This window comes from Rattus norvegicus, chromosome 18 (assembly GCF_021556685.1).
Source record: "Rattus norvegicus strain SHRSP/BbbUtx chromosome 18, alternate assembly SHRSP_T2T, whole genome shotgun sequence".
NCBI classification, from domain to species: Eukaryota; Metazoa; Chordata; class Mammalia; order Rodentia; family Muridae; genus Rattus; species Rattus norvegicus.
Window position 1 is genome coordinate 1995961 of NC_141551.1, and position 15506 is coordinate 2011466.

General features: G+C 44.3%; 1 protein-coding gene across 4 annotated transcripts in view; it reads right to left on the reverse strand.

The window, feature by feature from the left end:
- Nucleotides 1–15144, reverse strand: part of Abhd3 (abhydrolase domain containing 3, phospholipase) — a 55547-nt gene extending 40403 nt beyond the window's left edge. For 3 of the 4 annotated variants that reach the window (XR_015642226.1, XM_087592628.1, XM_087592627.1), the window contains exons 1-3: nucleotides 14937–15143; nucleotides 14408–14571; nucleotides 10917–11099 (exon numbers count right to left, since the gene is read on the reverse strand). Coding sequence is in view for 3 of the 4 variants with exons in the window: in XM_087592628.1 (XP_087448754.1) it covers nucleotides 10917–11099; nucleotides 14408–14571; nucleotides 14937–15098 (509 nt within the window). In the remaining variant the exon portion in view is untranslated. 4 annotated transcript variants of the gene reach the window in all.
- Nucleotides 15145–15506: the final 362 nt, after the last annotated feature.

Here is a 15506-nt window from a genome sequence, read left to right on the forward strand (position 1 = left end):
GAATGGATACAGAAAATGTGGTACATCTACACAATGGAATATTACTCAGCTATCAAAAACAATGACTTTATGAAATTCATAGGCAAATGGATGGAACTAGAAAATATCATCCTGAATGAAGTAACCCAGTCACAGAAGAACACACATGGACTTCACTCACTTATAAGTGAATATTAGCCCTAAAGCTTGGAATACCTATGATAAAATTCACAGATCATATGAAGAAAAAAGACCAAAATGTGGGTACTTCATTCCTTCTTAGAAGGGAGAACAAAATACTCACAGGAAGAACTACAGGGACAAAGAGTGGAGCAGAGACTGAAGAAAAGGCCATCCAGAGACTGCCCAACCTGGAGATCCTTCTCATATGCAGCCGCCAAACCCAGACACTATTGCTGATGCCAAGAAGTGCTTCCTGACAGGAGCCAGATATGGGTGTCTCCTGAGAGGCCCTGCCAGTGCCCTACTGATATAGATGAGGATGGTTGCAGCTAACCATTGGACTGAACAAAGGGACCCCAGTGGAGGAGTTAGAGAAAAGACTGAGGGAGCTGAAGGGGTTTATAACCTTATAGGAAAAACAATTATATCAACCAGAGCCTACCAGAGCTCCCGGGGAATAAACCACTAACTAATGAGTACACATGGAGGGAACCATGACTTCAGCCACATATGTAGCAGAGGATGTCATTGTCCAGCATCAATAGGAGGAGAAGCCCTTGGTCCTGCGAAGGCTCATTTCCCAAGTGTAGGGGAATGCCAGGGCATTGAGGTGGGAGTGGGAGCTTCCTCATAGAAATAAGGGAACGGAGGAAGGGTTTTTGGAGAGGGGGGGAAAGGGGATAACATTTCAAATTTAAATACATAAAGTATCCAAGAAAAAATAAAATTTAAAGTAAAAAAAGAAGAAAAGTAGAAAGTGTCAGACTAGATAAAAATGGTCCAATATATGGGCATATCCATGCAGGTACACACACAGTTTGTGGAGTTTTATTTATTTTGATTTTCATTTCAGGGGTTCTATATATAGTTCTGTGTCTGTCCTGGAACTCACTATGTAGACTAGGCTGTCCTTGAACTCACAGAGATTTGTCTATTTTGCCTCCAAAGTGATACAACTAAGGTGTGCACCACCCTGCCTGGCTTGGCTTTTCAGTTTTTTTAGTCTTTTGTAAGCTGGAATTGAAATCACTATGTAGCTGAGGATAATCTTGAACTCCTAAACCTCCTACTTCTCCCTTCCAAATACTGGAATTACAGACTACTATATCTGCTATTAAGTTTAAAATTTCCTAGTACTGGAATTACAACCTACTATATCTGCTATTACATTAAAAAATCGAGACACTTTGAAAGTTAAACAATGAAAAAGGTTATCATGTAAACAGTAAACAAAAGAAGCCAAGAGTAGTCATAATAATATTAGTTAATTATATACATTGTGACATGAAATTAAAAATGACCTATCAAGTTTCTGCCTTAGGCTCAGAGAAGGAACAACAAGTACTGTCAGATTACAAAGGTAAAAGCCCTTGCGATGGTTTAAGAAGCTGGCCAAGGAGATGGAGGATGAACACAAGGTTTCCAAGCAGAAACAAAAAGATGAGCAGAAGAGGTTCAAGGAGTGAAAACCCAGGCTGAGTGAAAGGACTCCCTGACTATAGGTGAAATAAAAACCAGGCAACAGCAAGTTCCTTATGCCTGAGACTATGCTGCCTCTTGGTTCATCCCTAGTTAAACACCTACAGGCCCATGAGCTGCCTGACATGGGTGCTCAGAACTGAACTGGGCATCTCTGGAAGAGCCGCTCAGAACTGAACTGGGCTTCTCTGGAAGAGCCGCATTCACTCTGAACTCATGCCCAAGCCATCCCTACAGCCCGCCATTATCTTGGTAGACAATATTTATTGCATTTTAAAGAGTTGCTTATGAGCTGAGCACCTACACATCTAAGGGTATAAAAGTTGTCCAAGGACCTTTGTGTGCTGGTGCATACCTATAATCTAGAATATGGATAGGAAGCAAGGAGCATCAGGAATCCAAGGTCAGTGTCAGCTATAAAGAGAATTCAAGGTCAGCCTGGGCTACATAACACCCTGTATCAAAATATTAAGTTGTTAAGGCTCCTCAAGAACTAGTGACATTTCAAACAGCTTTTCCTCGGCTCACCACTTCTCTGTCCCCTCCTCTCAAAGGCTACTCTAATTGCCACAAGCCAAAGCATCAATTTGGGTTATCTTTGATGAGACCTAAACCTTAGTGGCTCTGTGGCTCTGTGGAATAGCCAGTTAATATTTTATGATTGTGGTTAAATTTTTAGTCGTGATATTTCTAAAACTAGTGGCTGTGTGGCCATAAGTGTCAAACACTTCCTGTATGTGAGGAACGAGAAAACCTCAGACATAGCTGGCATCAAGACTACTCTTTCGTCCTCAGCTCCGGGGGAAAACAAAAGACAAACAAACAAACAAACAAACAAACAAAAAAGACTACTCTTTCAAGTGTCATCTCTTATATCATTTTATTGAAATCCTCCTTTCAGTCCTATTGCCTCTGACTTGAAATTCACTCAGCAGCTTTCTAATGCTCTCGTAGTTTTATCTTATTCATCTGAATCCAGTCCAGGTCTCATTTTTTTTTTTTTTTACATATTTGAGTGCTCATAGGTAATGGGAGTGTCACAAGGCACGACACAGGGACTGGAGGTTAACCAAGATGGCAGCAGCCTGTCTGTCTCAACAAGGCCTGCCCTGCCTTTGCATTGCCCACTGCCTGTCCAGGCGTGCTACCCTGGGCTTTCTTAGAATGGTCTCTTTGGGGCAAAGGCTACCCACTGCACCTTGCTTCGATCTGGCCTTCCATCAAGGCTCTTCCTTATGTGAGAGAGTGGCCCTCATTCACTCCTGTGGACTCCAAGAACAATACTTTCAAAATTTTTGTTCTCAGTGAGGGATCAACCAGTCAATGTTCTTTATATAGACTGCATGGGAGCCTCAGTAAGTCTAGGAGGTGGAAGGGATTTCTGCGAAGAAGAAAAATGGAAGAGTAGAGAGATCAGAATAAGATATTTCTGGAAGTACATGGAGTATGTAACCCTGGGACCTGAACTCAACCTGACTCAAAGATCCCCTCACCCACCTCCATTTGTCCTTGTAAGTTAGTGACATTCATGTCTTCTTTTCCAAGGAGGATGGGCGTTCTGAACACAGAGTACATCTTCTGGGCATGCCAACTCTGATAAAAAGAGCTCTGACTGCAAAAGGTTAGAGGTCATTTTTGTGCTCGCTTGTGGATATGTGTACTAAGGATGAAAACAAAGCCTTGGGCATGCTAGGCAAGCGCTTGGCTACTAAGATACATCTTCATCTCTCAGGTGGATCTCACAGTGGACCACCTAACAGCAGCACCCCCTGTCAGTACCACCATAATTATTTCCTAGACTACCATTACATAATCTAGACCTTTCATCAGTGTTTTCTAATATGCTTACCTAGCTAGTCTCAAGAACAATGAGTGGCAATTATTCATTTCTCACTCTTAAAAAATGTTATTTTTACAGAAAGTGAGTTACTAAGACAGAAAGTTAACTTAAAATAATTTCTAATCTAGACCGGGAGAAGTAGTCAGAACTCAGTCTGTTGTTGCAACAGCTGTTTCCTCGGTGTGGTACCCTCATCCTCCCTCATCCTTCCTCCCCTGAGGGGGGTCTTCACATTACCCCAAGGTACCACTCGCAATGCTGGAAATGCTACTGATCACTGAAATCCAGACATCACCGTTACTACACCCCCAAATACAACCACAAGCTGAAAGGAGAGATACACGTGAAGGCAGTCAAACTTTAACCTTAAACTATTTCCACAATAAGTGGGCTCTGCAGTGAATCAAAGGGGCACTGTCCTTCAGAGCACAGAACAAAAATAGTGCTTTCTCTAAGTAGAAAAAAAAAGTAGTGAGGCGTGCTTCAAAACACATCTTAATGTTGAAAATTTCTCAACAAAATTTTAAAAAAAGGAAATAAAGACCCTCTCTCCTTTCTTCTAACTCAGCTTCCCAATCTCTCTCCTTTTCCTATCAGACTTATCAAGTGTATTTTCAGCTTCTCCGCTGGTCTCCTGGGGACACCTAAGGAGATGAAAACAATCCATTTTGGCTAAGTTCCTGGGAGTTGAATCCAGGACCTCCCACGTGCTAGGCATGCACCGTAGCAATAAGCTGGGCTCTAGCCCTAAGCTGAGCTCTCGGCCCCTTAGGTGTGCATCTTTAAAGAATGAGAGGGGGTTTCTACCCCTCTTTTATTCCTTCTTGGGTATTAGGATTCATAAATAATAATTAGAGCTGAACTGATGGGGCTGGAGCGATGGCCCATTGGGTAATGTTTTTACCATGCAAGCATGAGGACCTGAGTTCAGAGTCCCAGCACTCATGTAAAAGCCAGGCATGGCAGAAAAAAGTAAACCCAGAGTGTGCATGTGTATGTGCATGCCTGCACATGTTTCTGTGTGAGCAAGTGTGAGAGTTGTGCACACTTTGGGCAGTGCAACACAGAGAGAGACAGGTGTGGCTAAGAGGCTTGCTTACATAAAATAGTTCAGTGAGAGACCTTGCCCCACTCCCAAGGAAAGAGAGAGAAGGAAAGGCAAAGGGAGGGAGAGTGACAGAGAACACCCAGCTGCTCACATGGGTGAGCTCCTTCCTATCTACACATATGTACATCACATACACACCACACATATGTACATCATATACACACCACACATATGTACATCACACACATGCCACACATATGTACATCACATACATGCTAGAGTTAAAGTACTCAATGGCTCCTTGGAAAAAACCATAATTAAACAACAAAACCAAACCTTAAACAACAAAAAAACCTGGACTGTGGAAATGGCTCGGTCTGTACAGTAAAAACCTGAGTCTGGTCCCAGAACTTATAAACTGCTGGAGGGGTTGGACACGGTGAAGAACATTAGCTGCTCTTCCAGAGGATGTGGGTTCATGTTGCAGCTCATGACTGTAACTCTAATCTCTGGGGATCAGACACCCTCTCTGGCCTCCACAGCTAGCAGGCATGTATGTGTCACACAGACAAATGTAAGCAAAAACATATACACATAAAAATAAATTTTAAAAAAGCAAGACATGGGTGTGGTGGTGCACATCTGTAATCCCAGCGTTAAAGAGGTAGAGACAGGCAGCTTCTTGGGCATCACTGGTCAACCAGACTTGTCTGTTTGCCAAGCTCTAGGCCAGTGAGATACCCTGCCTCATAAAAGTAAAATCCAGGGACAGTATCTGAGGAGCAATACCCAGAGTTGTCCTCTGGCTTCTACATGAATATACAAAGTCAGAGTGCCTGGGTTCTGGCACTGATGTGTACCAGACAAACTGTGTCCCATCCTGGACTTCCATGGGAAAGAAAGATATCTGTTCCTTGACTCTACCCCACCTGGGTGCTGGAGGACACATCCCAGGGCCTCATGCATGCTAAGCAAGTGTCCTAACACTCAGTCCAACTTGAATCTTATTGGGGGCACTGTTAGTTTGCGTTTCCCGTCCCTCGAAGCCAATTCTGTCTCGGCAGAATGCACACTTCTCCGGTTCTGCATACACTGTGACTTCAACCAGACTATATGTTCCTGGGGAATATAAGCTCCTTCACTGTACAGCACCAAATACTTAATGCATTACTGGCCTAGATTTTAGTGAGCTTGTTATTACATAATTCTGGATGGGTCACTCTTTAAGATTAGCTGGGGTCAGAACATAATGATAAATGAGTTTTTTTTTTTTTTAAAGGCCAAGGTAACAGCTGGTCCAGATATAGTCAAATTTACTTTTCTCCCCTTGTTTCTGTTTTGCTTCAGGGAACCAGTTCAGAGAATGAAAGGAAGGTACAAGAAAACTTAGTATTGTTCTGGTACAAGTTACTACTACATGTAGGTTTCTTTTATTTTTTTAAATTTCATTTTATTTCTTTCTTTTTTTTATTTAAGGAATAAGAGTGCTGGTTTGAGGAGACAGCCTTGATTTACTTTAGTCAACACTTTTTTTTCCATCTTTATTAACTTGAGTATTTCTTATTTACATTTCAATTGTTATTCCCTTTCCCGGTTTCCAGGCCAACATCCCCCTAACCCCTCCCCTCCCCTTCTCTATTTGTGTTCCCCTCCCCATCCTCCCCCCATTACCGCCCTCCCCCCAACAATCACGTTCACTGGGGGTTCAGTCTTGGCAGGACCAAGGGCTTCCCCTTCCACTGGTGTTAAATTTCATTTTCTTGATAAGTGTTTCTCTATGTTACTTAGGCTGGACCCCAAATTCCGGGGTTCAAGTGATCCTCCTGCCTCAGTCTCCTGAGTAAACTATAAGTATTGCACCACAAAGAGAGAGTCTGTGTGTGTGTGTGTGTGTGTGTGTGTGTGTGTACACCCATGCACACATTTGTGTATTGCTATAGTGTGCATATGGAGGCCAAAGGACAACCTCTGGTGTCAGTGTTCAAATTATACTTTGTTTGAAACAGGGTCTCTGTAATTACTGTGTGCTTCATATGCCAGGCTAGCCAGCCTATGATTGCCTGGGATTCTCCTGCCTTTACTCTTTCCGTGGAGGAGGAGGAGGAGGAGGAGGAGGAGGAGGAGGAGGAAGAGGAGGAAGAGGAGGAAGAGGAAGAAGAGGAGGAGGAGGAGGAGGAGGAAGAGGAAGAGGAAGAGGAAGAGGAAGAAGAGGAGGAGGAAGAGGAGGAGGAAGAGGAAGAGGAAGAAGAGGAGGAGGAAGAGGAGGGGGAGGAGGAAGAGGAAGAGGAAGAGGAAGAGGAAGAGGAGGAAGAAGAGGAGGAGGAAGAGGATTATTATTGACACCCATGCTGTGTGGTGTCTGTCTGCTTTTGTTGTTGTTTTGTTTTTAAACATGGGGTCTCAAACACAAGTCAAAGAAGTAAGACTTTCTGTTATTAGAGGAAACTAACCACTTCCTAGTCCTCTGGTTTCCAAGGGCTGTTTATCTTGTGGCCCTGACCTTTATTTCACGTGCTCTCTAGGAAATGGATGTCTCATCAGATTGATAAAACTGCCAAGAATTTATCTGACTCAACCACAGTCTCCTCCAGTTGGACATTCTGCAATCATGGTGCTGTTAAAATGGTCAGAGTAGGCAAGTCAAATCTTCTTCTAAGTCTATTTTTCCTTTGACCTAGTTAGGAACACCTTTGCTCCTAATTAATCTTATATTAAACTTTGGCCTAGTTTCCTTCCCATCAACCATTGATTTTGAGTGACTGGAAAATGTGTTTACATGGAATATAAACCCTTCAGTTTCATTCATCCATAGACTGGGAGTTAGATATCTCTCTACTGTCTCAGTATCTAACAGACAGCATCTGCAGTTCCCTGCTGACCTGACAGAACTCATGCCCCTCCCAAGTACCCTTTTTTACATAAGGTAACGAGCAGAGCTAGACCCCTGCATCACATGGAAGTTATCTTTGACTACAAAACTCTGTATTAGGAGACCTTATATGGATATCCACGCTGTCTTGTACTTCTAAATTATAAAATGTACTGCTCTGAAGAGAGGCCAGAAGATGACAGAAAAAAAAGACAAACTTTTCTACAGACACACTTTGCACAAACAAGTACTGTATACACTCCACCTAAGTTCTCCAAAGTAGGAGAGAGATCTGTGATAGGACGATTTGGTTAGCTCTTGGAATACTTTGCAAGTAGTGGTCCTGACATGTGAGTTCAGGTTTACCTCTAAGCCCATCTAGGTTCCATCATACTACAAAGCTTTCCACAAGCCTCGTCAGCTGCTGAATCCCCAGCCACACCCCCAATAACTGAGCTCCCTTTTGCCTCCTTAGGACGCAGCACAGCCTTCTTTCAAGTTTTCCGATTTACATTTCCCTTCAGTAGTCTCTAAAACTCCTTGTACTCTGTGGTAAAACTAAAAAACATTTTGTAATTCACAATCCCTGCTCATTGACTCTGAGATGACTATCTGATTTGCCCTGGTCTGACTGGTGGAACGTTGCGGAAGGAATAGTGTGGGAGTTCTCAGCTGGGCCTCAGAGGCTGTGACAGCTTCTGTGCTTGTTCAGTAAACCTTCTTCTACCAAGAGAACAGATCAGGGTGAGCCTGCATGCAGATGAAGCACCAGGACAGATGAGCTGAGGTTCCCCCATCCTCTAGCTGTCTTGACAGCTGATGACATATGCACAAATGATTTTGGCCAAGACCCCAAGATACCTTCAGTGACCTTAGCCTAAATTGCCCACCCCTGGGACTGAGCAGAGCAGTTGTTTTAAACAACTAAATGCTGGGAGGGTTTGTTGAATGGCAAAGCTAACTGATACAGTCACTCCAACTTAGAGCAGAGACTTGACATTTTTTTCCTCAAGGCTTTATTTGTAGAATCCAGAAACTTTGAGAGTATGTATGTGTGTGTTGCACATACTTACTAGTATGAGTATATACATGTGGGTACATGTGTGTGGAAGAAAGTAGTTAATGCAGGCTGCCTTTCCTCAATCACTATCTGCGATTAGTTTTTCAAGGGTCTCTGAGTAAATCTGAAGCTCATCAACCTGAGTAGCCTGGCTGGTCTAATGAGTTTCAGGGACTTGATTTCTTGATTTCCATCTCCCTGGTGCTTTGGTTACAGGAACACATTAGTGTGTCCAGCCTTTTTTTTTTTTTTTTAAAGATTTATTTCTATTTCATGTGTATGAGTGTTTGTCAGCACACTCATATGTATGTGTACCATGTTACATGCCTGGTGCCCACAGAGCTCAGAAGAATCTCTATAATTAAATTTACAGGCAGCTGTAAGCTGCCATGTGGGTGCTGGGAACTAAACCTGGTCCTCTGCAAGAGCACTAGTGCTCTTAACTGCTGCTTTACCTCTCCAGTCCCTGTTCTCATGTTTACTGTGCAGAAACTGTCTGACTGAGCCATTTCCTCAGCCAGATAGGAGACTCTTGGCAACTAAAAGAAATGGTTACTAGGCCCAGGTCATGATGAGCTTACTGATAATAGTTTGTTCTTTCCTCCTTTTTCAGGCAAAGGCTAGTCTGATTCAACCCAGAACTCCTCACTTTCGGACTGGTGAGCACCTAGTGCACATGAAACCCTGGGTTAGGTCTGCACAACCCCCTAAACCCAGAGTAGGGACGCATGAATTCGAAGTCACAACACTCTGAGGCTGGAGCAGGAGGAACAGAAGTTCAAGGTCATTCTTGACTATTCAGTCAAGCTGATGAAAAGGAACTGGACCAGGCATCTTTCTCACAAGGTCCCAGAGAAAAATACAAGGTTTCTGATTATTTGTGTCTTCCTTACATTTTGGCTACATTGTAACTTTGAGGTTGGCCTGAACTTCATGAGATCCAGTCTCAAAATTGGAGTAGGGAGTAGCTTTGTAGAACCCCCCAGGTTTTTAGCATGACCAAGTTTGAGATGTAAATTAGAAACAAGCTTGTTAACTGGATGTTGTTTAAAAATGAAATAATCACAGATTCTTGCTACTTCCTAGCAACCATGTTGCACAATATTGTATTGGAGCTTCTGAGAGAATGCTCTTTTATGGACATAAGAGGCTTTGCCTGTGTAACAACAGAGTTAATTTGTTAAAATAGAATTTTCTATTATGCCCATTTCCCTCTTTACATCAAAATGTTTTTATTCACATAAATTCAACCTCAGTTTTTCATACAAACCAGTGTTTCCAGTTTAGCAAGAGTTGACTCTAAACACAAGTCACGGACTATACCATTGCAATATTACCATCAGCTAAAGAAGACTAATACAGACACACACACCCACACCCACACCCACACCCACACCCACACCCACACACCACTATCTTTCATAACAGTCCTGCTTTAAGATTCTGGAGCTGAATCTGAAATGTAAAGCTGCTAAGTCACATGGAAAAATTGTACCTGGTGGCTAGGTTGAATAATGGTCGCTTCAAAAATGCTGTGGTATCAGCTGGCCACCAGCCACAAGCACCTGCAAATTCAGGCGGACGAAAAAAGGAACTGATTGCCTGTGGAAAAATAAGGATGACCTACAAGCTGATGCTGAACATTTTTCACACTTGGACCTAAGCTAGGCAGATAAGATCAGCAAATCTAAGGTCCAAACTCAAAGTGTGTGTGAGAGCCTTTGTATACTGTCTCAGGAGCCTGGAGCTGTTGTTCTGTATAGCACTGTCTCCATTGGGGGCTGCAGCTGTATGTTGTAGGGGAGGTAGCTCTAATTTCATTGGCTGATTTGCCCTTGGTCTGTGTGGTTAATATGCCAAGAATCATTTCCTGTGAGGTGATCAGTCAGGAAAGAGAAACAAAAGAATCAGATCTAAGTAATAAGTAGGAGGTTGCTTTATTTATTCATGAAGAGGTGTGTGTGTGTGTGTGTGTGTGTGTGTGTGAGAGAGAGAGAGAGAGAGAGAGAGAGAGAGAGTGTGTGTGTGTGTGTGTGTGTGTGTGAGGGGGGGGGAGGGAGAAGGAGGGAAGTATACACCTAAGGGAGGAAAAAACCCTTTGCTTTGTTTTTTTGAGATAGGGTTTCTCTGTGTAGCCCTGCCTATCCTGGAACTCACTCTGTAGACAAAGCTGGCTGTGAATTCACAGAGACCCACTTGCCTCTGCCTCCCAAGTGGTGGGTTTTAAAGGCATGTACCAGCACGGTGTTGGGATGAGGGTTTCGATCATGTTTCTATGTACTCTAATAGCCTAGAGCTTCCTACAAAGACTAAGCTAGCCTTGAACTCACAGAAATCCACCTGCCTCTGTCTCCCCTTGCTGGGATTACAGGTGTGCCCCATCATGATCATTCAACCTGAAATATTAGCATATCTGTAAGAATTAGGTGAAAAACAGGAAGCAATCTTTCACAGTTACCTGTATCCTAATTCTTCACTGAGATGGATCATATGAAGGATATAGGATTCCTTGCTTGTTCCAGTGAGGCCAGGCAGGAGCAAGATAGTAGGTCTGGTACTGGCATCCACATAGCATGCACTGTTATTGTTATCAAACCAGTCCAGTGAGATCTGTCCTCCGTCTGCTGTTTTAATGAGTTCACTGCAAATGACAGTTACAAAGGCATTACTGAGCAGTCCTTTCAGTTGCATCTTGGTGTTTTCATTCTATAAGTATGACATTATCTGGTCATCTCAAAATAACTTACCTACATTCACAAATATCCACATCTCTATAAATGTCACCTTTGAGTACAAAAATATTATGAAGATTAATGCTATATTTCCAGCACCCTTAATAAAAGGTAATATGTAAAAAAGAGGATATCAGGGTAATTGTTGGCTGTGTGAATGTGGTAAAATAATTATATACATGCACAAAATTATCAAAGAATCAATAAAATATTTTAATTAATTAAAAAAATAAGCTTCAAAGAATTTCAAATATTTGTGTGGAAATGTGGTAGAGTTCCTGGTTATCATGCACAGGCTTTTGGTTTATCCACGGTAACACACACACACACACACACACACTCGCACACACACACACACACACACACACTCGCACAGCCCTTCATATATCTACATTCATCATTTCCTCATTACTCTCAAATGACTAGCATTTAGCCCCTATTTGATTGAGGTCATATAGATACCAACAGGGAATTATGAGGAAGTCCGGGGCTGATTGGTTCTATGCTACTACTCTTTTGACAAAATCTGTTTCTTGAACAACTTCTCACATAGCATCTGTGGGTCCAATATTACAAGTTGGCAGGGAAAAAAGGAATTCTGGAAAGGCTAGATGACTCAGGGAAATAAGTAACAGACACCATTTAAATCTCCTGGTTAGATATGTCCCCATTCATGTCTGCAACACCTTAAAGACATTATCCCCTCCACATCAAACCAGACACACTCAAACTAATAGAAGAAAAAGTGGGGAAGAGTGTCGAACACATGGGCACTGGAGAAAAATTTCCTGAACAAAACACCAATGGCTTATGCTCTAAGATCAAGAATCGACAAATGGGACCTCATAAAACTGCAAAGCTTCTGTTTTTTTGTTTTTTTTTTTTTTTTGGTTCTTTTTTTTTTTTTTCCAGAGCTGGGGACCGAACCCAGGGCCTTGCGCTTCCTAGGCAAGCGCTCTACCACTGAGCTAAATCCCCAACCCCAAAAGCTTAAAAAATGTGTAGCCCAGGCTGGCCTCGAACTCGTGATCCTCCTGCCTCTGCCTCCTTCAGCAAATCCTACCGGCGTGCGCCACCACAACTGGCGCAAAGCTTCTGTAAGGCAAAGGATACTGTCGTTAGGACAAAACAGCAACCAACAGATTGGGAAAAGATCTTTACCAATCCTACAACTGATAGAGGGCTTATATCCAAAATATACAAAGAACTCACGAAGTTAGACTGCAGGGAGACAAATAACCCTATTAAAAATGGGGTTCAGGGGGTTGGGGATTTAGCTCAGTGGTAGACTGCTTGCCTAGTAAGTGCAAGGCCCTGGGTTTGGTCCTCAGCTCCGGAAAAAAAAAATGGTGTTCAGAGCTAAACAAAGAATTCACAGCTGAGGAATGTTAAATGGTTGAGAAACACCTAAAGAAATGTTCAACATCTTTAGTCATAAGGGAAATGCAAATCAAAACAACCCTGAGATTCCACCTCACACCAGTCAGAATGACTAAGATCTAAAACTCCGGCGACAGCAGATGCTAGCGAGGATGTGGAGAAAGAGGAACACTCCTCCATTGTTGGTGGGATTGCAGACTGGTACAACCATTCTGGAAATCAGTCTGGAGGTTCCTCAGAAAATTGGACATTGCACTACCTGAGGACCCAGCTATACCTCTCTTGGGCATATACCCAAAAGATCCTCCAACATATAACAAAGACACATGTTCCACCATGTTCATAGCAGCCTTATTTATAATAGCCAGAAGCTGGAAAGAACCCACATGCCATTCAACAGAGGAATGGATACAGAAAATGTGGTACATCTACACAATGGAATACCACTCAGCTATCAAAAACAACGACTTTATGAAATTCATAGGCAAATGGATGGAACTGGAAAATATCCTGAGTGAGGTAACCCAATCACAGAAAAACACACATGGTATGCACTCATTGATAAGTGGCTATTAGCCCAAATGCTCAAATTACCCTAGATGCATAGAACACATGGAACTCAAGAAGGATGACCAAAATTCGAATGCTTTACTCCTTCTTTAAAAGGGGAACAAGAATACCCTTGGGAGGGAATAGGGAGGCAAAGTTTAGAACAGAGGCAGAAGGAACACCCATTCAGAGCCTGCCCCACATGTGGCCCATACATATACAGCCACCAAACTAGATAAGATGGATGAAGCAAAGAAGTGCAGGCCGACAGGAACCGGATGTAGATCTCTCCTGAGAGACACAGCCAGAATACAGCAAATACATTGGTGAATGCCAGCAGCAAACCACTGAACTGAGAACAGGACCCCCGTTGAAGGAATCAGAGAAAGAACTGGAAGAGCTTGAAGGGGCTCGAGACCCCTTATGAACAACAATGCCAAGCAACCAGAGCTTCCAGGGACTAAGCCACTACCCAAACACTATATACATGGACTGACCCTGGGCTCCAACTCATAGTTAGCAATGAATAGCTTAGTAAGGGCACCAGTGGAAGGGGAAGCCCTTGGTCCTGCCAAGACTGGACCCCTAGTGAACAGGATTCTTGGGGGGAGGGCAGTAATGGGGGGAGAGCCATTACTGGGAGGGGAACAGCCATATGGAAGGGGAGGGGTAGGGGTAAGGGGGATGTTGGCCTGGAAACCGGGAAAGGGAATAACATTTGAAATGTAAATAAGAAATACCCAATTTAAAAAAGATGGGGAAAAAGGATTAAAGATAATTTTTAAAAAAAGACATTATCCTCAAAAATCCATGTACTTATTACTATGAGTTCTTTTGTGGGGAGACGCACAAAACCTAAAGCTATTGACAGCTGTCTAACCCCTATTCCAGGATCCTCAACATGTGAATACATTAGTGCATCTCATCAAGGTGTCTAGGTCCTCAAGGGCAAATCGGAAACGACAAATTGGAAAACAGTAACACAAAAGCCCGCAAAGCGCTTCTTACATCCCAGAAATAAGCCAGGGTGTTCATCTGTCCATTCACATTAGGATGTAAAGGAGAAAAAAAACAAAACAAAACAAACAAAACAAAAAAGGTGGGGAGGAGCAATACCTGAACATTTTCCAGCAGATGGAGGTCGCTGGGTAGACTCCGCATCCCTCCCATTTTCTTTTCTCTTTAACATTGTTTCTTTTGTTAAGCACAGGTGTATTAACTAAGAACTGGAAGCCTGAATTAAAATCAGTGATTCAGAAGACACAGCTCAAGATGGACATTCACTTACTTCCTGTACTGCACCCGGGGCTTGGCAGTGATGAAGGGTCTCAGCAGTGTCTGTCCTCGGCTCTCCCAGCACCAGACCGTCGGGTAATAGGTTTCTGTCACCACCGGACAGTGGTCCTGTAGGAAGCGGCTGAAACTCTCCCCTCCAATCACTAACTGGGGTTTCTGCCGGGAGAAGCAGCATTGGTAAGGGGTCCAGAACAAAGTTTACGGCGGTCGTAAACCAGCAACCAGTGGACTTAGCAGTGTCCCCACCCGAAGGCCGCGCGAGCCCTCCTATTCCATCTCCCCGGAGACTGACGCACAGAATTCACAATCACAACAGTCCCAAGCTGCGCTCAGTCGCATCCCGGGAGAAAAGGCGAACTGAGTCCGGGTGCCCTTCCCGAAGTACTGCAGCTGTGCAGGCCGGACCGAGGCCGGGAGTACCTAGAAGCAGGACCCCGGACCTCAGCGGGAGGCTAGTGGCGCCCGTGCACCGGCGGGTCCCTGGGGCCCGCCACGCTCCACTGCCCCCGCCCCTGGCTCACCTTGGCAATGCTGCTCAGGTAGTAGCAGGCATAGGCGACGCTGAAGCCCAGGATCAGCGACAAGCCCACGCCCGAGCCGAAGAAACCCACGCGAACCTGGTGCTCCACGTAGAGCGCCAGCTCCCGGGACAGCACCCGCAGATCCATGGCCAGGCGCTGCATGGCGCGAGCCCGGCGCAGCTGCAGCGGAGGCCAGCTCGCGGGAGCGCGGGGGACCGGCGACGCGGGGAAGAGGCGCCTAAGGGGTGGAGCACGGCTTGGCCTCAGCCAACCGCGGCCCTGGAGGCGTGACCAAGCCCGGCCCGCCCCACCCCACCTGCGAACCTTCCAGACTCGCGCTGGAACTCCTCCCGACTGTGGACCTCCAGTGTCCCTCCAGAGCCAGGAGAGAGCACGCGAGCCTAGATGAAAACAGGCTGGGCCACCACTTGACCTTGAACCTGTAGACTCGGCCCAGCTCGAGGCAGCAGTTTGCAGAAGACCGGCACTTGCTTCAGATTCCAAAGCAGATGGGGAAGGAGAGCTTGCAGGATATAGGGAGAGAATCCTCTGTCCCATTGGAGCTTGTGT